This window comes from Lepidochelys kempii, chromosome 4, assembly GCF_965140265.1.
Source record: "Lepidochelys kempii isolate rLepKem1 chromosome 4, rLepKem1.hap2, whole genome shotgun sequence".
NCBI lineage: Eukaryota > Metazoa > Chordata > Testudines > Cheloniidae > Lepidochelys > Lepidochelys kempii.
This window is the reverse complement of record NC_133259.1, coordinates 90,858,489-90,880,597: the sequence shown is the minus strand read 5'-3', so window position 1 is coordinate 90,880,597 and position 22,109 is coordinate 90,858,489. Positions and strand designations below refer to the sequence as shown.

The 22,109-nt window shown below is 40.4% G+C and overlaps 1 protein-coding gene across 9 annotated transcripts in view; it reads right to left on the bottom strand.

Moving 5' to 3' along the window:
- Positions 1-22,109, bottom strand: part of FRYL (FRY like transcription coactivator) — a 204,267-nt gene that overhangs the window by 167,617 nt on the left and 14,541 nt on the right. For all 9 annotated transcript variants that reach the window (XR_012158677.1, XR_012158678.1, XM_073342092.1 and 6 more), the window contains exon 2: positions 12,038-12,251. Coding sequence is in view for 2 of the 9 variants with exons in the window: in XM_073342097.1 (XP_073198198.1) it covers positions 12,038-12,051 (14 nt within the window). In the remaining 7 variants the exon portion in view is untranslated. The remainder of the gene's footprint in view (positions 1-12,037; positions 12,252-22,109) is intronic.

Sequence of the window (22,109 nt, the reverse complement as noted above, 5' to 3'; positions counted from 1 at the left end):
AATTTTTCAGCAGAAAAAAAATTGGTTCAAAGGAATTTGTTGTAATAAAATCCTTCCAATTCAACAAGCATGAGATATTGTTGGAATCCTGATTACATGATTCAGCAAACCAACAATACTGTATTGTCATTAAAAATTCAAAATGTCTTCCTTACCCGCCTTGTGTCTCTAATTGGTCCAATAAAAAAGATATTACCTAAACAACTTCTGTATATGAGAGAGACAAGCACAACTAAGATTTTTTGTTCGATGCACTGTTTTTTGCAATCCAGAAAGCCAACAACCAAATAGCCACAACTAAGCCACTGGCAATTTATAGGTATAGGTATCAAAAAGATGGATCCACCACATAAATTAGAATCTGTATTAGCCTGTGATATAGCCCTGAGATACAGTGAAAAGAATGGATACTTATCTTACTGTAGTTGTGGTTCTTAGAGTGTCCTCATGGATTCCACCAGAGGTGCATGTGCCACACATAAAATTAAATTATTCTGGCCAGCAGTGTTTGTTGGGGCCATGTCTGTGCCTTAGATGTCCTTATGCCCCCACCAGGGAGCATTAAAGGCAGAGTGGGCCCAACCAGTCAGATCCCAGAGTGGGCCCAAACAGTCAGACAGATCCGTTGCAAATACAGAATCCCAGAGGATTAGGACTAGTAGTAGGAAAGGAGGGCAGATAGTGGAACCCATGTGGAAAACACATCTCAAATAACCACAGTTACTGTAAGGTAAATTCTTTCTTTCAGAGATTGTCCACATTGATTCCATGGATTTCCTTCATTTAAATATGCAACTGAGACTTCCATCTATTTTCAGGATCAGAAAGTACCTGGAATAAAAACTTTTACCTCCAGTTCCCTTGGTACCACTTGTATACCCTTCCACGTCCAGGAGTGAGTAAACCTCTGATTTCAGTAGGTTTTCCTGAGCAGGATCCTTAATAGGAATGGAGGGCAGGTTGGAAAGAGGGAAGGATTCAAATTGCAGAGAATAACCCCTTTGAACTAATTTCCAGAATCTATTTGTCTGGGGTGATGCTACTTCAGGTACTGAATGAGGGGCAAAGTGTTTCCAAAAAAAGGAGGGATTCAAAGTTGGTCAGAAGCACTTGAGCCACGCATCAAAACTTGAGGTTTAAGGCAGAAAACAAAGAAGGTGTTTGTTTGCCCTTTATAATGGGTTTAAAGTTCTTCATCCATTGTTGCTGCACAAGATGAGGTTGTGATGCTGGCACTGGCATCACTGTGAGAAATACAAAGATGAGGACAAGCACTGTTATCTATACTGTCTAAAACCAGACACCCAAGGCCTTCTTGCGGGTTGGTAGACCACTAGGGATCTGTCTGTTCACCTGGTGGTCACATTTTTCCCCCCTAGGACCTCTTCATTTCTCACACTAAACAAATAATCACCCTTGAAAGGCACCACCTCCATCCTAGTTTCTGGCAGAAGACCAAATGATCTGAGTCATGTGTGCTGTCTCAAGGTTATGGCTGATGGTACAACAGCAGAGGAGTCAAATGATAATCTCAGATTATGCTTGGCCACTAAACAGTCCTTCTGCTATCAGAACCTAGTTAACTTTCTTCGGTCATCAGTGAGGGCCACAGCGAATATAGCCATTTTCTCCCATAGATGGTACTGATACCTGGACATTACAGACTTAGAGTTACTGATGCTTAGTGATACAGAAGAGAAACCTCCTACTGCCTAAAGTATGCACCTTATGGCTTCCTTGTCACATGCAGTGAACTTGGCCTGTTTTTGAACTCAATACTGCTACGACCACCACCAGCAAACTGGGAGCATGAGAACTGTGGAAGAATGAAAATCCTTCATGAGGCAGCCAGTACAGTTTGTCTTGACAGTTTCTTTTGACGTAGACTGGCTGAATTGAGGAGTAGCACAAGCTGTCTTTGCACATTGTAACAGCACTTCCAAAGGAGGGAGGGTCATAATGTTTGTAGAAGAACCCACAATGTCAGATTTCTTCCACTGAAACAGAAAGCATTTTTAAAGTCTGTCATTCTGTCCCCAAGCTCATGGAATTTAAACTGATGGGGAAAAAGAAGAGGCAACTCTCACATTGTTGTCAGGAGAGCAGTGGTGGAATAAGCCTTTCAGCTGTATAAATCTAGCCTCTTTAATTCCTTATCCCTGTAACAGGCTTTAGGACAGGATGGATGAGACCACTCATTAGTGGTTATGACCACTAAGGAATCAGGCACAGGATGCATTTAAAAATAAAATGGTTAATCTTATTGAGCAACACGATTTCACCTATCCATTCTCTTGGCCATAGGACGTATAGAGGCAGAGGTCTGCCAGAGATTTTTTGCTGGCTCCAGAAAGACTTCATTGATAGAAATGGCAACTCTTCTTGGGGCAGTAAAATCATCAAGGAGGGTGTGGGGATTCTTTGGCACAAGCTCTGCCTGCACTTCTAGAGAAGTAGTTACTCTCCTCATGAGATCCTGAAAATTTTTGAAATCCTCTGGAGGATGTCAGCATCTGGTGAAGATGAAGAAATATGGAGAACATCCAAGGGTTCTTCTATTAATTCTCCTCTCCTCCATGGGGTCCAGGGTCCTGAGCAGAGGTTTCCTGCGCTGGATGAGACTTCCTCCTATTGAGACTTCCTCCTAGAGAGTGACCATGGTGGAGATTCAGGGTCTCTCAGAGTACCCCAAGATCAGTAAAATCAGAGGAAGCAACATAGTCTGAGCAATCTATGGCAGGAGACACCATGATGGAGCTTCCCGATAGGAAAACCATTTCTGGCCTTTAGGTTTCCTAGTTGTAGAAGCCATACAAGGTGGTCTAAAAGATCTCAAAGGTGAAACAAGTTCATCCCTTTCAGAGTCTGAAGAAGAAATACAAGTCTCTTCAAAATAGGAAGGAGCAGTCCCCAGTGGGGATGTAGGTGCTCTAGGTACAGAAGACACATTGGGCTTCAAGGAAAGAGAAGATTGGGGTGATTGGAACCCATGCAAGTGACTGGTGCCAGAATAATAGGTCAAAGAGAATTCTGAGATGGAACTGACAGCGCCGATGCCAGAGTGCATCGACAGTGCCCAGATGTATCAGTGGAGCAGAGAACACTGGTGTTGGTTGCAGCAAAGGAGAGTCCATTAGAGAAAGGCAAAGAAGATCCTTTATTGACAAGAAGCCCTGTGGGAGAAGGGGCACCACAGGTATGTGTAACAATGCCAACAGTCCAGAGGTAGACTGAATCAGATGAAAGGAGGAGGAAGGACAGGTGAAGACACCAATCTGAACGGCCCTGAATGAACCAGAGTCAATGGTGCGATCTCAGATGAGACTGATAGTACTAGAGGGCTTACCATAAGACTTCCAGGGAGAATACCTATACTTCATGCTCATGTCAGCACAGAATATCTGCATCGACAAGGCTGACAGTGAAGCATGACATTTGTCAACAAACTTGTGCTTCGAATCAAAGCAGTTAGAGGGGTGCTCCTTGTTGTTTCTAAGTCCCTTGCCTCACAGTTGGGGCTCAGCTCCAATGCCGGACACATCACCTCTTTCCTGAGGTGAACTTAAAGACAAAAATCCCTCTGTCTTCTAGTCCTGGTGGGGCAAGAGGTACAGGTCGGGCATTTGTCCCTTACCATGAGAAATCAAGCAGCTCTTGTTCCTATCTGTGATGGCGAGAGCAGCCCTGCACATAGCACACTGCTTAGCTCTTGGAGGATTTTAATATGGAAAAATTCCCAAGTAACTACTAAACCATAACTAACTAAGCAAACTACTAACAGCAACAACTATAAATGCTCAAAGCTAAAAGATGCTGGCTAACCGAAGAAAATGCTACAGGGAGCTTCAACTCTAGCCACAACCAGTGAGAAGGAACTGAGAGTGAGGGGGAGGACACGCCCCTTTCATGCCCCCATCTGAGAGCACAAGGAGAGTATGGGCACCTGCGCTGCCTAGTAGTACTACTGGCAAAAGTGTCTGACCAGAGTGGACTGGGAGCTCATACATCTGTAGTGGAATATGTATATGTGCACAATCACCCAAAGGAGAACTAACCTAAATGTTTTGCTGTTGCCATTTTAAGTGATTTTTTTTTTTCAGTGAGACAATGTGTGTTACCAGTTCTCTCTCCTCAGGAATATACAGAATCAGATAAATAGACGTGCTGCCTATGAAAAGATAAATATCTAAAGTCAGATCTATTTCTTACCTAAATATTTCATACAACAGCTAGCCTATTCTGCTTTTTATTAACATGCATATTTTTTTAATCAGTACACCCCAGTGTTCCCGTATACATGTGTCTAAAGTTATTTTTAAACATGGTTTTAGTGCTCAAAACAGAAAACTTGATGCTCCACCAGTTCACTGCCTGCAGAATTTGCTTGTGTTGCCAACAGTGTTGCAGCACTGTCACACTATAGAAAATCTGATATCCTTAACTCTGAGCAAATCCTTTGATGGGGAACTACATTATCTAATCCACTCTACCACTCATTTGTATGATTTTCTTTCATTGGTGCAATTAGTAGCAAAACAAGTTAGAGATCTCAGATTTGGCAGTTTAATAAAGACTAAACTTTAGCCACTAAAGCAACATGCTTCTTAGCTCTGTACAGTGATCTTTGCGCATATGTTTGGAGAAGGTTTCTACCCAGCTATGATATGTCAGACATTTATCATCTTGGTATCTATGTGGCTTCAAAAAGAAAGGGATCTGAAACTTTCATTCCCATGCTAGAAGTGCTAAAGGAGAAGTACAACAGAGGTACCCATGCTTGAGAGAATTTTTGGATACAATCCTGTTAAAAATGTGTTTATTTAGTCTAGAGAATATATGACTGGAAGGGGATTTGATAACAGTCTGCAAGTACATAAAAGGTTGCTAGAAAGAGGAGGGTGATAAATTGTTCTCCTTATCCACTGAGAACAAGACAAGAGGTTAGACATTGCGGGCGGGGGGGGAAGGAGCCTTCCAAACTGGAAGGGTAATTAAATACTGGAATAAGTTACCTAGGGAGGTTGTAGAATCTCAGTCATTGGAAGTTTTTAAGAACAGGTAAGACGAACACCTGTCAGGGATGGTCTAGAATCTAGACAATATATAGTTCTCCCCCAATACATAGGACTGAACTAGATGACCTATCAAGGTCCTTTCTAGTCCTACATTTCTATGATTCTAGACAAGAGGTAGCAAGTTCTACCATCATATTTTGTACCTCTGAAATCACTACTCTGAAAATGAGTCAGTTATCCAGCAGGTAGCAGGTCTGAGAGGGAAGATACAAGGGTCAAAACTTCATCACCAGACGAGGAATGTAGACCAGTGTCCAAAGCAAGTTTTGGGAGTAAAGTACACTGAGGCATTATTTACTATCAGTACCAATAATACAGATTAGAATGAATTCCATATGGTTGTATACTTCTCCTGTTTAAAAAACAAAAATTGCACTGCAATATAATGTACTGAAGTAACAGAGTAGGCAATGGGATCCAGCTCTAAGCACGATTTTCTGACATCATAGGATGTTTAAGTCACTGAAGACAGAAAGTGTAGGTTATTCACCTATAACTGGATGGTCTTTGGAGGCGTGTGGTTCCTATCCGTATTCCACAAATGAGATACGCATGTGCAGCATGCGTATGAGTCAAGTTTGTTTGTTTTTTTAAGAAAGCAGTGTCCATTGGTCTGCATATGTGCCGTAACTCTATTCATGCTCCAAACCGAGGAGATAAAGGGCAGTGTGGATTGACACCTCTCGAGTTCCTATTCTTACCACAAATCCAGTTGATACGCAGCACAAGGGACAGAGGGTGGGTAGCTGAATATGGATATGGACCACACATCTCAAAGAGCCTCCAGTGACAGGTAAGTAACCTCCACTTCTTTTTAGAGCGATGGTTCCAAAGTGTGTTCCACATATGGGAGTTTACCAAACAGTGGTCAAAACAGGAGGTATGTGTGAGGACGCAGAAGTGATAGCTGACTGTAATACTGCTGTCTCCACAGCTGTATCTGCAGTAGAAGATTGAACCAAGGCGTAATGTCTTGTGAAGGTGTGCATGGAGCTCCAAGTAGCTGCCCTACAAATTTCTAGTAGAGGTACATGTCTCAGAGATGTACCAAAGGTTGCTTGTGCTCTCGTAGAATGAGCTCTCACTCGCTCCAGCAAGTAGGGCAGGGGGGGAGAGAGGGGCACACAGATGGGACCTAGGCGACAGCAAAGGATAATACAACCAGATACTCATTTTCGAAGTCTGCACAGATATGGCTTGACCCCTTAATCTCACTGCTATAGAAACAAATATATGGAGGTGTCTTTCTAACAAATTCTGTTCTTTGTAGAAAAGAGGCCAGTTCCCTTTAAACATCCAGAGAATGAATTCTCCTCTCTTCAGCTGAGGCATGAGGTTTAGGGAAAAATTTCACCAAGTGGATGGTTTGACTCATATGAAACACAAACTACTTTAGGGATGAATCTTGGGTGGGGGCATAGCAAGACCTTTTCTTTATGGAAGATAGTATATGGAGAGTCAGCCATAAGTGCCCCCAACTCACTGCCTCTTCAGGCTGATGTTACAGTGATTAGAAAAGCCACTTTCATAGATAGATGGGGCCATAGATCATGTGGCTAGAGGTTCAAAGGGAGATCTGGTCAGAGACAAAAGAACAAAATTGAGCTTCCACTGGGGCACAATCTTCACCAATGGTGATGAAGAGGATTAAGGCGGCCTTTTAAAAGTTTAGTTGTAAAAGGATGAGCGAAGATTGTGCAGTTATTCACTGGAGGCTGAAAAGCACTGATGGCTATTAAATGAACCAGAGAACAGAGACACCATAAGACATAAGGGTAAGCCAATATTTCCAGGATAGAAGGGATCCTAGCAAATTCTGGAGATAACTGGAGCTCAAGAGGAGAAATGCCTCCATCTTGCTGAATAAGAACTCCTAGGAGGGTGTCTTTCTTGCTTTGGTTGAGGATGGATTGAACAATTCTGGAACTTGGGCATTCTTCATCCAATACCCATCCAAATTCCAGGCTTTCAGCTGCAGTGGTTCCAGATTGGGATGCATTAAAGTGCCCTTATGTTTTGTTAAAAGGTCCAGAAATGGGATTATGTTTATGGGCAGTTGAGCTGAGAGTTTCAGCATATCTGTAAACCAGAACTGTCTCAGCCAGCTGGGAGCAATAAGGATGACTTGAGCTCTGTCCAGATAGATTTTCCTTAGGACCTGTGTTATTAATGAAATAGGCGGGAAAGCATACCTCAGCCATGATAGGAGGAGGGCATCTCCCATCAAGCCCCTGCCCAGAGCTGCTCTGAAGCAGTATAGTGGAAATTTCTTGTTCATCTCTGAGGCATGCCCTATTGGTTCTCTTCACCCAAATTGTGAATTTCCCATTTGTGGTTTGCAAAAAAAAAATGTCTGCAGAGACTGTCCACTAGGGAGCTCTGCATCCAAGTAAGTATGCTGCTGAAAGAGTTATGTGATGGCTGATGCACCAGCTCCAGAGGATGACTGATTTCATACAGACAGGAAGGGTTCTTGTTCCCCTCTACTTGCTTATATAGAAGACAGCTTTCATCTTGTCAGATATTATTTCAGACATGTTGGGATTAGAGGAGTGGGAGGGAAGACACTGCAGGCTTGATGGACCACCCTGAGTTCTAGTAAACACATGAATTTGAGACTCCTGAGGGATCCATATGCTTTGTGCTGTATGATCTCCTATATGAGTGCCCCAACCTAAGAGAGAGGCATCTATAATGATAGTTGCATTGGAAGTTGGTGTGAGGAAAGCGATCCCTCCCAAACTTTCTCCAGCTTTGTCAGCCAGACAAAAGTGTCCAAGACCTTGGACAGACTTGCCATCTTGTCATTGATTCTGGGCCCACAGAAAGAAACCAGGCTTGCAGACAACAAAGATAGAGCCTGGCAAATGGCGTCATATATGCATAAGACTACATGGCCAAGGAGGGAAAGACAAGTTCAAACTGAAGTCACATGTCTGAGAATGACCTGGTTTATAAAAGCGGCACAGTGTCCTGTGGCACCTTATAGTTTTATAAGAGCACCCTGGAACCTCCAAAGGTAGATACGCTCTTGCTGTGGGTTGAGTCTAATGTTAGTCCTATGAAGTTTGTAGACCTCATGAACAGGTCACTGTGCATTTCTCGTAGTTGATGCAAACACCTAGGGAAGGCAGCAGATGGAGTAGGAATCAGGTTGCCCGCTAGACTCCATCAGAGGAGCTGCTTGCCAGAAGCCAATCATCAAGATTGGGATTCGCTGCCTTCCCATTTCTCCTCCTCCAAGCTGCCACTACTGAAAAAAACCTCTGTAAAGACCCTGGGTACTGTGGCTAGTCCCAACGGAAGGACTGTGAATTGGTAATGGCCTTGACTGAAGAGGAACCTCATGTGGGATAGGTGAATGTCTATGAGAAAGAATGTATCTTTCATGTCAAGAGCAGTGAACTGTACGCCCTCCTCTAGGGAGGGAATTATTGGTGCCAAAGATCATGAGGAATTTGTTTTCAGATCCATATATTCAGTCATCATGGGTCAAAAATCAGAATCCATCCCCCATTCTTTTTGGCTATCAAGTAGTAAGAAGAGTAGAATCCCTTCCCCCAATAGGGAGGTGGAACCTTTAGGAAGGCTCTGCAAAAGTGAAGGGAATCCACTTCCTGGAGTGGAAATCTCCTCATGAGGGTGGTCACTGAAAAGGAACCCGGAAAGTGGTTTGGGAGTTGGAGTTGCCAGAAACTCAAGATCGGATAGCCCCCACAAGTAACTTCCAGTACCCATCTGTTGGTAGTTAGGGCCCTCCAGTTGCAGGCAAATTGTGTAAGAGGACTACCAAAAACCTGGAGAAGGGGAATAATATGGCATCAATAAAAGGATATGGATCTTTACAGTCTCAAAAGGAACTCCCTATCTGGGGGTTAGAGTGAGATTTGGGGGGATGTTGCAGAAGTTGCATTTCTGAGCCTACAAACTCTGACTTTGATGTGGTGTTTACTGAGGACACTTATAATAAAAAGGCAGGCAGCTAAGGAGGCAGTCTCATCCTATACCTGTCTGTGATGTCTTCTCGTGGGGAAAGGGGTATAGATGACTGGAGAGTAAAGAATTACTTTTGAGGATTTGGAGAGATTTATCTGGCTTCTCATGGAAGAGATTGATCATATCAAAGGGCAGATCCTGGATGGCATGACACTTTTCTAGAAAACTTGAGGACTGTAATCATGAGTCTCTCCTCACAACAGTGGCTATAACCATTTATCTGGATGCAGCATCTGCAGCAGCCTTGAGGGAAATTCTGGCATCTATTTGCCCTCGTCAATTGAGGCCTAGAAAAGGGCTCTATCCTCTTCCAGGTGCTTGTCCTTAAAAAAAAACTTTGCATAATTGGTAAAATATTTAGCCAGAAGGGCCTGATAGTTTACGATCCTGAACTGGAGGGAGGGGGAAGAGAAGACTTCTCTTTCCAAAAGATCCAGTCACTTGGCAGCAACATCCAAAGAAGTAACTTTAGGTGTTGCTACTGAGATTTTTCTGTGGCTGCTTGTTCTACCAAGAATAAAAACTCTTCTCAAACAACACTTCTCAACCATCTTTGGGGTGAGAATACAAGAAACGGAAGTATGTCACACAGTCTTTGCTGGGTCTATGATGGCCTCATTGATAGGGAGAGCCACCAGACTGGGACTGGAAGGCTGCAAAACTGTCCAGCAATCTGTGTTGAGGCTCCTGAACTTCCTCAAACTGAATATGCAGCTTGGATGCCACCATGTGCATGTGATCCTTATAGTGCCAAAGTCATCAGGTGGAGACAGATAAGATGGAGTAACCACCTCATCCAGTGAAGTTCATGTAATCACCACTGGAACCAATCAGATACAGTTTGTCTTCTTCCTCTGAATACTCCAACTGGGCCAGCTGACGTTGGCCAAACGATGGTAAGTAGGGTTCATGTATGGAACCCGGGTATCTAGGGTAGGGATCCATGGCCCACAGTAGAACCAGCAGAAGGGATCAATCAGAGGGAGAAGACCCTATGGCACAGGGTACCACCTGTCTCTTGGCCAATCACATGTGGCTAGAGGCCAAAACCCTGATCTTCTAGGGTTTTTGGTCCAGGATGGGCTCTGTCTGGTATTGCAAAGACTCTTGGGGAGTTTCTGATTCAGCAGAAGAAAAAGGCGAGATCCTAGATTACTACCAAAACTGACGGTACCAATGGCCACATACCAAGCCTGGCAGGTGGGAGGGAAGAACAACTCTGCATCCTCAAAATAGCTGCCTCTTCCTCCTCCAGAACAGCAGCATCCTGGAATAGAGACTGACCTCACAGAAGGGCTGAAAGAGGATGAGGAATGCAAAAACGGGTCCTCTGGGGAGACACAGGTTTGACTGCCTTTGGGTGCGGAGAAAGTCCATTGGTGGAGCTATTGGATCCAGAGCTTCCCTGGTCACAGTGGAAGTTGGATCCACCTGGGGCTGTGTCATTACAAGCATCATGTCCACTCTAGCAGTGGAAGTGATATTTGTCCTTTGCCTTAAACACTGAAACTGGTAGCAGAACCAGCAAATCCATACCCTTTCGTGCCACTTTCTCTTGCCAAGAAGATTTACTTGGGCCTAAATCTTTTGTGCCCATCTGTGCAGGCTCTTCTGACTTTGACGGGATCAGGGAGGATCCCCTCTTCAGGGCAGTCTGACAAAAACAGTTTGTCTCTATGACTATGAGAGTGCCCCTTACTCTCACAGGAAGCTGCCTCTTTTTAGAAATCTTAGCCTCTATTCCCAAGCTCATGCTTGAATGGGTGCCGCCTGCTTGATGAGACTGATGGGGGTAGGGGAAAGGGGCAGCCCACATCTGATTGGGGTCTCATGGTCTTCATCAGATATTTTCTAAATCTCAGTTCCTGACAGCCAGGTACAGAACTTGTGGGGGAGATGTGAGCCTCACCCAGGCAGTAGAGGGAGTATTGATGTTCATCGCTCACAGAAAAACAGCGAGGGCAGGAAACAGTTTTTGAATCCAGAAACCCTGGGCAGAATACCAGCTTTCTTGGAGGTGGGGTAGATAGACCTATTTACATTATACTAAACACTAAAAACCAAAATTATTTACAATATGTTTACAGAAGTGACATAGTAGAAGAGGAGCCAAAGACACCAAAGATTCCAACTGAGACCATACAGTAATAAGAAGGAACTGGAAGGGCATCAATCTGCATCCTCCTTTATAACCTCAGTTTAGAGCACAAAGAGATATATGGCACATGCACAACCAACGGAGACTGCTTGCTAAGAAAATTCCAGACTCATGAGTGTGGTGCACATGCATATCCAATGCGTGGAATACACATAGGGACCAGCACTGAAAAAATAATCCTGTTTCCGTTGATAAACACTATAGCAGAGGCAACAGAACTGCTAGATTTCCTAATTGTGGTCCAACAACATTTCTCAACCCTGTTCTCAAAGGCCACCAGTAAAAGCAACATAGCCTATCAGTATTGCAGAGTCATTAAATGAATGACTCACAACATCCAAAAAGGATGATTTAGAACTAGTTTAGACACTGATTTAGTTATATTAATGCAACCCCCTTCTGTAGACAAATATTTTGGATTAAGAGTGCCTTATTAGTAACAATAAGGATGCCTTGTGACACATCAGTAGCAGTAAGGAATCAACTTGAGCTAAAATTTGTATAAGGCACTCTTCCAAAAACAGGTGTCTACACAAGAGGATTGCACTGATTTACTTAAACTGGTACCCTTGCATACATGAAAAAAGTAACGAGAGATGGGACAGTCCCTTTCAGTGTTTTATCTACACTAATTTCTTAATGCCAGGTAAGTAGCAGCCGATATCTGAAGTATTAGTTGAAGCTCTTGCATGAAGTTACACGTACAATAGCACAGGTAGCAGGGACATGAGTAGGGAAAAGTATTCAGACAATCCATCTAAAAGTATTTTTTGTTCTGTAATATGATAATTTTTGAATATGGTCTTACCACTTGGAAGGCATTGTTGATCAACAATATAAATTGTTAGTGCACCACACTTAAGACGGATCCATCATGACATTTCTTTCCAGGAGTCCAACTTGTGCTTTGAGGATGTGAAAGTAGATACAAAAAGACGTATACAGCTATGAGTCACTTGGTATGCAGCTGAACAAGGACAAAAGGTCTCCAGGTACAGTACCAAGAAATTAAGTTTAAATGTCTGAAAGAAAAAAAGGGGGAGAGGGGAAATAGCTTAGTCAATTCTCATAGCAGTTTGCAATTAAGAGACAGTTAATCACTGAAAGTGGCCAACAATATCCAGAATTTTTCACAAAGCACCTTAAAAACACAACTTTTTAAAAATGAAAAGCCACAATAAAACAAACAGATCTTAGATTTCAAAATTAGAAATCTTTATTCAGAAATTAGTTAGTAAATTCTCTTTTGTAGAACAGAAAATTAGACACTGATCTTTCCAGATCCCAACTGCTTAAAAGGATCAGATCTCAGAGTCAGATTCTGTTTCATATTTTATGGAAATGTGTACATACATGAAGCAAACATACTTTTTTATATTAAGAGAGTTTACCTATTGAGTTTTATATATATTTAAACTTGATAACTTTTTCTGTTTCAAACACATGTATATGAACTCTCACTATTGAGAGAAATTCCATTCAGAAATATTTATACTGTCTCTGTGGAACCAATCACTTTATAAGAATGACAAATTCACCATTTTAACTGCAGCTGTGCCTCCTTAATGAGGCACCACAAAAATCATGAGCTTAAACAAGAGATTCCCCTACTGTGGAAGTTTGCTTGTAAGTTACACTCATGTTGTAACTTGCCTACCCTGCAGGGTTTGCTTTTTTTGTTCTCCTTACATACTACCGAAATATAGCAAACACTTTAATATTTAGGAGAATTATTAATTTTCCCCTGGAGGCAGATCAAGCAATTTTAACTACTTTCAACAATTCAAGTCTCAACATGCAACAGCAGTCTACATCTCCTGTTCATTTAGTTCTCATAAGCAGAATTTCTTTTGCTCATTCTATGAAAAAAAGACTCCAGACATATAAACAGAGCTATACTGAAAGAACCATTTTATCAGAATTCTGATGCAACAAGCATTTACTGGTTTCCTCTTAGAGGTAAACAATGGGAAACCAGTTTGCCAGGGGGGAAACACTCCCAATGACACATGATCTACTTTAAATATATATATATATATATATACACACACACACACACACACAAAATTGGTTCTGCTTCCTAATTAGAATTTTCCAGGAGCACAAGATAAAAATCTAGTTAAGATGTACAGAATTAAAAATGAAAGAGCCAACTACACCCAGAAGAGTTAGGTTTCAAAAAGATTGGAAGCAGGCTGCCCAGAGGAAAGCTAAGGTTTTGCAACATTAGAAGCAAGTTATATAAACTAAGATACAATGTAATGCTTTAACAAAACAAGTCAAGTTGTTACTAGTACATATTTCTTTTTAAAAAAAAGTTTTGAACATCTTCATAAAACATTAAAGTGACACTGTCTTAAATCTGACTTCTGTCCACTTTTTACCTACTAACATTGTGCCTAAAGTTATTGTAACTGCTCTTTCAGATAAAATATAAGTTTCCCCATTTTTCAGTTTATTTTGTACATTTGATAGCACTTAATGTAGAATTAGCTTCACTGTTTTCCTTCCAGTCAGAACCAGATCCTAAAGCCACTGAAAACAACTGGAAAATTCTACTCCAGTGGCAGCCGGAACAGATCCTTACATCTTGTCTACATAGCAAAACTGCACTGGTTTAACTTAAATTGTTGGTTTGTTTTTTAAAAGACAAAGTTGAAGTGGTGCAAAGCTCTGAGTGGACGCTTATCTCCACCGTGGGAGTGGATTTTTTTCAGTTTTGTTTAAGTTGATATGGAAACCCCACTCCCTCCCCCCGCACACACATAAAATAGAAATAAGAGGTCCGCAAAGGGGTTTACAATAGTTTAAATTCACAAGTTCAGTGGCTCTAAGGTGCTCAGCTAACAAGTGTGAAAAATCTAGATGGGGGGGGTGGAGAGGGATAGGCACCTATATAAGATAAAGCCCCAAATATAGGAACTGTCCCTATAAAATTTGGATATCTGGTCACCCTAGGTGGCTTCTCATGCAGGTCATCTTTTTACGTGGACAAGCCCTAAGTTCCCACTATTTGTGAGTTTCTTCTGTACAGCATAATCAAAATATCCTATCAAGACAGATGTACTTCTCCTGGACTACATCCAGAACAAAGTTAGTAAGAGTCAGAGAGGAGGTACTCTTGGTTGGGAGCCCCTAATGTTGAACAACCTAGTGGAGGAAATAAGATTAAACCTAATATTGACTTTTTTCAGAGCATTTTACAAGACTTGTCCTATTGTGAAAGCCTTCCTGCAATAATAGATACTAATTTCACTCAAGTGTTAAGAATTGTGCTTGTGATGCTGACAGTTCCATGGACAAACTACAGTCCGTTACACAGTTTCTGGGAGGGTGCAAAATGAGAGCACAGGGAAGGGAAAGAAGTAAAATACAGGTTTTTAAAGACTGCATCAAGAAAATGCAGGCAACAATCCAGAGCCAGTTTAGTTGTGAACACTGATTCAATGGTTAAATAAAAGTGACTCACTAGGAATCAACACATCTTGCCAGAACGTGTGACTGACTTATGCAAGTCCATGCAAGAGCAGCCTCTCTTTACAGTGTTCACTAAAGTTTCTTCCCATTTTAGAGCTTAATCCTGCTCTCTTTGAAGTCAACAGTAAAACTCCAGTTAACTTCAGTAGAGCAGGAACAAACCCACAAAATAATTTTGCAGAAATTTCTCACACGACAAGTTGGAATGAAAGGCAGAGGGTCAAAAGGGAGGTCTGGAGGCCAGACTTTATACCAAAGTAATTCAAAGATACAACAGTGTACATATATTGCAATTCTTCTCAACCCAGTCAGGAAAAAGGAGATCCAACATGACGAAACTCCACCACCACCCATTATCTTTTCAACTGCCAAGCCCAGAAGCTTCAGTCTGTTCATTAAGTTTGGGGGACCACGCAAGATTCATAAAATGTGAACATGAAGTTAGCAAAATTCAGTCACACAAGACCCCCCCCACTACACTAGTTTCACCTCCACTTAGGTCATTATGGAGAGAGTGTTTATCTTTTGAAATTTTAACTGTTAAAAGGATACTCAGTGAATTTTGCACATCTTTCTTAAGTGTACAACAGACAAATTTTGACTCTCACTTGCCCTGGAAACTTTGCCAAAGCCACCTGAAATCTCTAATGTCTTTATTTTATTCCAAAGGAAAACATCTGGAGTGACTTTTGAGAGGGGGGAGGGGGCTTAAGGTCTTCACCTTTCAAGGATTTTTTTTTTTTTAAGATGAGAAGTGATGAGTGATATAGTTCAATCTAGGAACTTGTTTTAGTCATCTTTTTCGTGTAGAAGTAAAATTTAGAGGTCCCCTCTCTAGACACTACAAGCCCATAATAAGACAATCCTTGCCCTAAAGAGCTTACAATCTAAAACTGACAAGTACTGTTACAATTTTTCAGACAAGGAATTGGGGCAAAGAACTTAAAATAACCTGTGCAAGGAAGAGTGGGAATTGAAACAGGAGCGGAAGTACTATTTGTTATTTTTCCATGCAACACCTAGCATGACAGGGCCTTTATCCTTGACCAGGGTTCTTAGATGCTACAAATTGTACTTGTCTGTCTATTCATAAAATAAGTGCCTTTCAGGTCCCAGACCAGTGCCTTAGCCACAAGACTTTCCTACCTCAATAAGAAACAGTGCTATTAAATGTTTTCAGAAGGCTAGATGCTTAAGCCTGAAGTCACTGTAACATAGAGGCCTGGAGGGTTCTAAAAACCATAGGGGAACGTCTAGGAACTAATAAGCAGAATGAGCCAGAGCCAAACAAAAGTAGCATAGGGCAATACTGAACCTAGAGCTCTTTAGGAATAATGGGTAAGGTTTACTTTTGCTAGGATTCCATTTATTAAAAAACCAGATAGCAAGGCCCCAAACCTGTAAGTGGATCTGCACAAGTCTAAAGTCTAAGTGTAAGTCTGCTTTGGAGCTGGAAAGCTGGAAGGTGACATTTTCAGCTCAATCAGACATACCCACTCTAGCTCTGATTGAGCTTGCCTGCTGAAAGTACAAGGGCAGCTAAGGTGTCACAGGCTTGCAGCCCCAAGTATAATCCTGTCCAAGATCTTAGGTATGTACTCAGGGACCTATTCCATACACCAATCATGCCATCATGGCTACACTGTTTTTAGAATGCTAGCTCAATCACAGCTAAGTCTCAGGGCATTAAGGCTTGAGTCTTCAACTGCCACTATACAATTAGAGTTCCCTTCTGTTGGGAAGAATGAAAGTAGGTAAATCACAGACTAATAAGAATTACTCAACATCCCCACCCCTGCAACCAAAAGGATGGTGATGCAAGGTCAGAATTAAGACTGTTCAGGTGATCCTTCTTCCCAAAGTGTGAGGGTTGGTTTGTTTTTTAAACTTAAGATACAAATATGACTCAAGAGAAATAATTAAAACATTAAGTCCAGTTGAACATTCATCATCTGGAGACAATGATTTTCTTAATATTTCCTGTCAAACAAAGAAGTGTTACTATACATTAGGGAGACCAAAATAGAGCATCGCTGATCCTCTCTCCCCTGCAAGCAGCATTACCTACTACTCCTGGCGGAATTCTGCACCAAAAAAATTAAAAATTCTGCACACCAAGTTTTAAAATTCTGCAAAATTCTGCACATTTTTGTCAAAACAACACAATATTATCACTCCAGTTTCCATTATATTGGTAATTTATTTCAAAATACCTGTCAACAAGTAGGTCTGTAACAATACAGACAACAAAAAAGATTCAGGAAGTGTCGCTCTGCTGGGGCTCCAGCCGATAGGCCCAGTCACGCACAGAGCTGAAATTTGTCATTTCCACCAAAAGAAAGCATTTTTGTGGAAATCACAAATGCTGCAGGAAAAAGTAAAATTCTTCAGGGAACATTAATTCTGCACAAATTCTGCATTGTGCAGTGGCATAGAATTCCCACAGGAGTAACCTACTTGGTAGACTAATGCACTACATCTAGGTATTAGGCAGCACTCTCTCATACTAGTGTTCTAAAACACCATATCACTGTCTAAACATACAGCAGTTGTGCATAACCTGGCGATCAAAATGCCAGCAACCACCAGGTCTACAACAGCATTCCTACCATTGGAGCTCTACTGCTAAGAATTTTAAGAAGTAAATAAGATGTCTAGTCTAATTAAGGCCTAGTACCACCGCTGCTGCTAGAACCCATGAAGCTGCACCATCATTAGAGCAATGGCAGAACTACTTCAGAAAATTCCAGCTGCAGATACAGTTCTAGAGTCTAAACTCAGTTTCTAGTCCTTTAGGAATATAGATGTGCTTATAGAAAATTAAGGAGTTAATCAGCACGCACGTTGTGTATTAAAACATGTTATGAAACAACTTAAGGGGATTGAAAATATATATTCAGGATTTTAAACCAATACTGCATCATCCAGGAACTTGTGAAATGGAAAATTAAATTTTAAAAAGTTACATTTGACAACTTCCTACTTTTAAGAGACCGATTCAAGTACACGTTTGCATAAAGGATATATTTTTTGTCCAGCAATGCAGATTTCAATTTTACAACTTCACATTCTTTCATCTCTGAAACAATCCTGGAGTTACTGAAAGTATTCTCATTGAAGTTAGTAGGATTAGACATTTCAACATCTTTAACAGTTTTCTGAATAAGAATGCCAGTGTCCAAAACATAAAGCTACTGGTATAAAACAAAAACAAACAAAAAGACACATGCACTTCTTTTATCCTCATCCTCCTTTAGAAGATTCTAGATTCTGTGACTGATAAGTCAAAAGACAACAAAATACATTTCCATTTAATGTCCAAAAATGACCAGGTCATCTGTCATCCAGAATGTTAGCCCTGAATAAAGAGGAAAAGATATTTAATGGAAATGTTATCAATTTTTTTCAGCTCATAACACCACCAGTAGGAACCAACAGAAAACTACACATAGTAATTTCCCTAGATGTAAAATGTACTCATTTAATATCAAAACGCTGCAAGATACAACCAAAACCACAAGCCGAGTCCTGCTCCCACTGAAGTCAATAGGAGTTTGTTTTTTTTTCCCCAAACCCAATAAATAAAACAAACAATTGTTGTTGACAAGATACACTTTGCCATTCTGGCCTGGAGTACATCAATAGACAAACTTCCTCCATGCGCAGTAGTTCTAGAGAGCAAATACTATAATTAAGGTACTTTGAGAACTTTACGTGAGAGATACTATTTAGAGGCAAAATATAATTTTCAGTGAGGAAAAAAAATCTAAGCATAGTGAACATTGGAGAAAAAACAAATCTTAGCATTGGACTGGAAAATATCAGTATACACTGCAGTGGTATCTGCAGGCCTCAGTCATAATCAGGGCTCCACTGTGTTAGATGCTGTACAAATAAGCAGGGAGACATGGTCCTTAAAATGAGGAGTTTTTACAGTCTATTGTGCCATTTTCTGCTTGGACTCCATGTTCACAATCTTAGGTCAAACTGTAATATGATGATTTACTGGTTCATCTTAACAGAATTCCAGAAAATAAGTTATTCTGTGTTTTTAGAATGCAAAAGTAACAGTTTTCTGAGAAGCTGTTTGAAATTCTCCAAATTTTCATACATCACTGTTGAAGGCAAGGTAAGAAGTCCTATTCCGAATCATTCACTCCTCCCCCGACACACACCCAATACCTCTAATCACAAATCCACATTAGCCTCCACTTTATTCCAAGAAAGGCACTGCAAAAATTATAAATATGCTTGAGAATGTTTAGCCAGATCAGAAAAATGTGCCAGTAGAGTTCTGATTCGTAAAAATTTAAAGACCCTCATGTTCATTTAGACTTGAAACAGGTGAAGATTTTAAAAATCTCAAATGACACAAACTTTGGTAACATTTTATAATGATAATATAACAAAAAAAGAAAGTCTATAAAACTAACAACCACAAAATCCTTGTAAGATTGCTACAATTATTTAATTATGACGGCAAAGCAGATGCTAAGGGGAAAAAAAATCAAGTGCAGAACTGCACAAAAGTTATCAGCCTGCAACACATGATATGCAATGATGTAAAGTCTCCTTTGAAGACAGACTGCATAGTGGATTTTGCCTTTAAGTGCTTCATTGTGCTTTTGAGTACAATAATTTACACTTCTCAATTAGAAAAGGAGTACTTGTGGCACCTTAGAGACTAAAAATTTATTTGAGCATAAGCTTTCGTGAGCTACAGCTCACTTCATCGGATGCATGACATGACAAATTTGTTAGTCTCTAAGGTGCCATGAGTACTCTTTTTCTTTTTGTGGCTACAAACTAACACGGCTGCTACTCTGAAATACTTCTCAATTGATACTCAATGCCAGTTTGATGGCCTGTTTAGAGATCTGAAATAATTAGCTGTTTATTGCAAGTACAGAAGTGAGGATAAGCTACAGTTTGCTTGGCTATAATCCTGAACTGATGGAAGGGGAGAGGGAACTGATACTACTGTGGCTTAACATACAAAGGTAGAAACCCAATTATGCTTTTTAGAAAACATTCTTTAGTTTAAAAAAAAAAAAAAGGAGGAGTACTTGTGGCACCTTAGAGACTAACAAATTTATTTGGGCATAAGCTTTCATGGGCTAAAACCCACTTCATTGGATGCATGCAGTGGAAAATACAGTAGGAAGATATATACACACACACACACACACACACACACACTGAAAAAATGGGTGTTGCCATACCAACTGTAACAAGACTAATCAATTAAGGTGGGCTATCATCAGCAGGAGGAAAAAAAACTTTTGTAGTGATAATCAGCATGGCCCACTTCAAATAGTTGACAAGAAGGTGAGAGTAGCAGTAGAGGAAAAAATCAGCAGGGGAAATAGTTTTTACTTTCATATGCGTATGCTATGCGTCAATGCATTTAGCAATATCCCAAAATGTTCAACTACAGACAAAGAATCAATAGTTTTTCCTGAATTTTAGGACAGTATGTGTAGTCCTGTTTTCCTCTTCCAATTCACATGTCAAATTATTTATTTGTCCTACTTAATTATTCTTTGGTACTTTTAAATTAGCGTTTTCAATTTTTTCTAACAATATTTTTATTTTACTGGATAATTTTGTATCAGACTATTCAGAGCTAGGCTGTGTGAGCAGACCATGCATAAGCTTTTCCTCCTTCTACAGACCTGCTCTTAATTACAGTCCTAACCTGAAAGTCCCCACGATGCCCACTTCTGGTCTTTTCTAAGCAGAGACTGTCAATGCTATCAAATGCTATAACATAATAGTCATGCAGCAATTCTCCAAAAAGGCTCTTTTTTTTTTTTGAGTTTAAAGTACCCACTCTACACACATCCACATATGTTATTTGAAAGTTTATTTTATGTACCTTTAGACAAGGTATGATGCGCAGCTGTAAGCCCATAGGTACCAAAAATGAGGAAGTGTCATTTTTTGCAATTCCAGAAATAGTGCAATATAACTAGGACAACAATTTAAGTTAATTGCAACACCTTACTTTGGTGTTTATTGGCCAAAGCTACCAAAGGACAATGTATTAAGAAGATTTGTATTGGTTTTGCATGGGCAAGGGTTTTTTTTCCCAGAAATAATCAATCTGTTTAGCATGTGGAAAAAATGGCATATATCAACATTTTGCAATATACTAATATGAAAAGTTTTTGCATTGCATACTCTTAATTGTCAAACTCTCTCACAAGTGATTATAATAGTTTTCATATTTTCAATTGAAATTTTTTGGCCATATCAGTCTGACCCTGAAGGCGGTGCACCAATAATAGTAGATTGCATGCTTATAGTTTGTACTGCATAATGGGTAAATAGAAATGTATGGGAATTCCTAATGTAATGTTTCTCCATATAATGTAGTATTTAGTGTGCCTGGTAGATGGTTTTAATTTGCAATTGCCCATGCATGCAGCACTAGCCTCTGAAATATTCTAGAAAATAGCTTTTTAGTTCAGTGACACCTATACACAGGCCAGTATTAGTGTTACAGAGAACAACCACCAATCAATCTCATATTGGACTTCAAAGTGCTCACTAAATAAAAACGGCAATTTTGATGCTACAGTAGAGCTAGTTTAGCACAAGTCTGTACAAGGGCACAAAATGAAAGATGGTGATGGTAGACAACAACATGCTAACAATACATGCTGCAAGTTTTACCTCTGCAGGGAAGTTACAGTGTATGAAGACATGGAGGATACTAGCCCCTTGAAGCTCACATTAACAAGAAAGAGACTCTTCAAACTTTGAAAAAAAAATATGCTGTCAAAAGAAGAAATCAAAAAAATGCAAAAAATGTCAAAAGCCACCAGTGCTGGACAGAATTCTGTGATGCTGCTAAACCAGGACAGATTAATTGTATTGGCAGTTCCTGGATGAGTTTTCTAGTTTAGATGATGTGTCACCAGTACTCTGTCACAGGGATTGCTTTCAGAAATACACAAGCATGTCAGAGTAGTACTTGTGACACTGGCAGACCAGGTGCCAGCTCATGTCAAATCCCCAGGCCAATTCACTTGTGTATTAATATAGATCAAAATGATTGGTGTTTCAACTTCATGAAAACTAGTGGAATGTTACTTGCAGTGTTTTCCACTTATCTTTATGCCATTATAATGTAGTAGCATACATTTACATTGTGTATACCTCTGTAACTAGATAATCTATCAAATAAGAAAGAAGCCTTGTTGAATGCAAATGAAGAACTTTAACAGAAAAGTGCTCATTTCAAAGCAAGTAGTAGTGTGTGATGATCTGAAGTCAAAATGCATTCTTCACTCTCCATTAACAAAGGAAAAGCCTATGTGGATAGTGACTGTCAGCTTGTTTTCTGTGAGAAGCAGCTGTAAGTATGGATTCAAGGAAAGATCCTGCATCTCTGGACT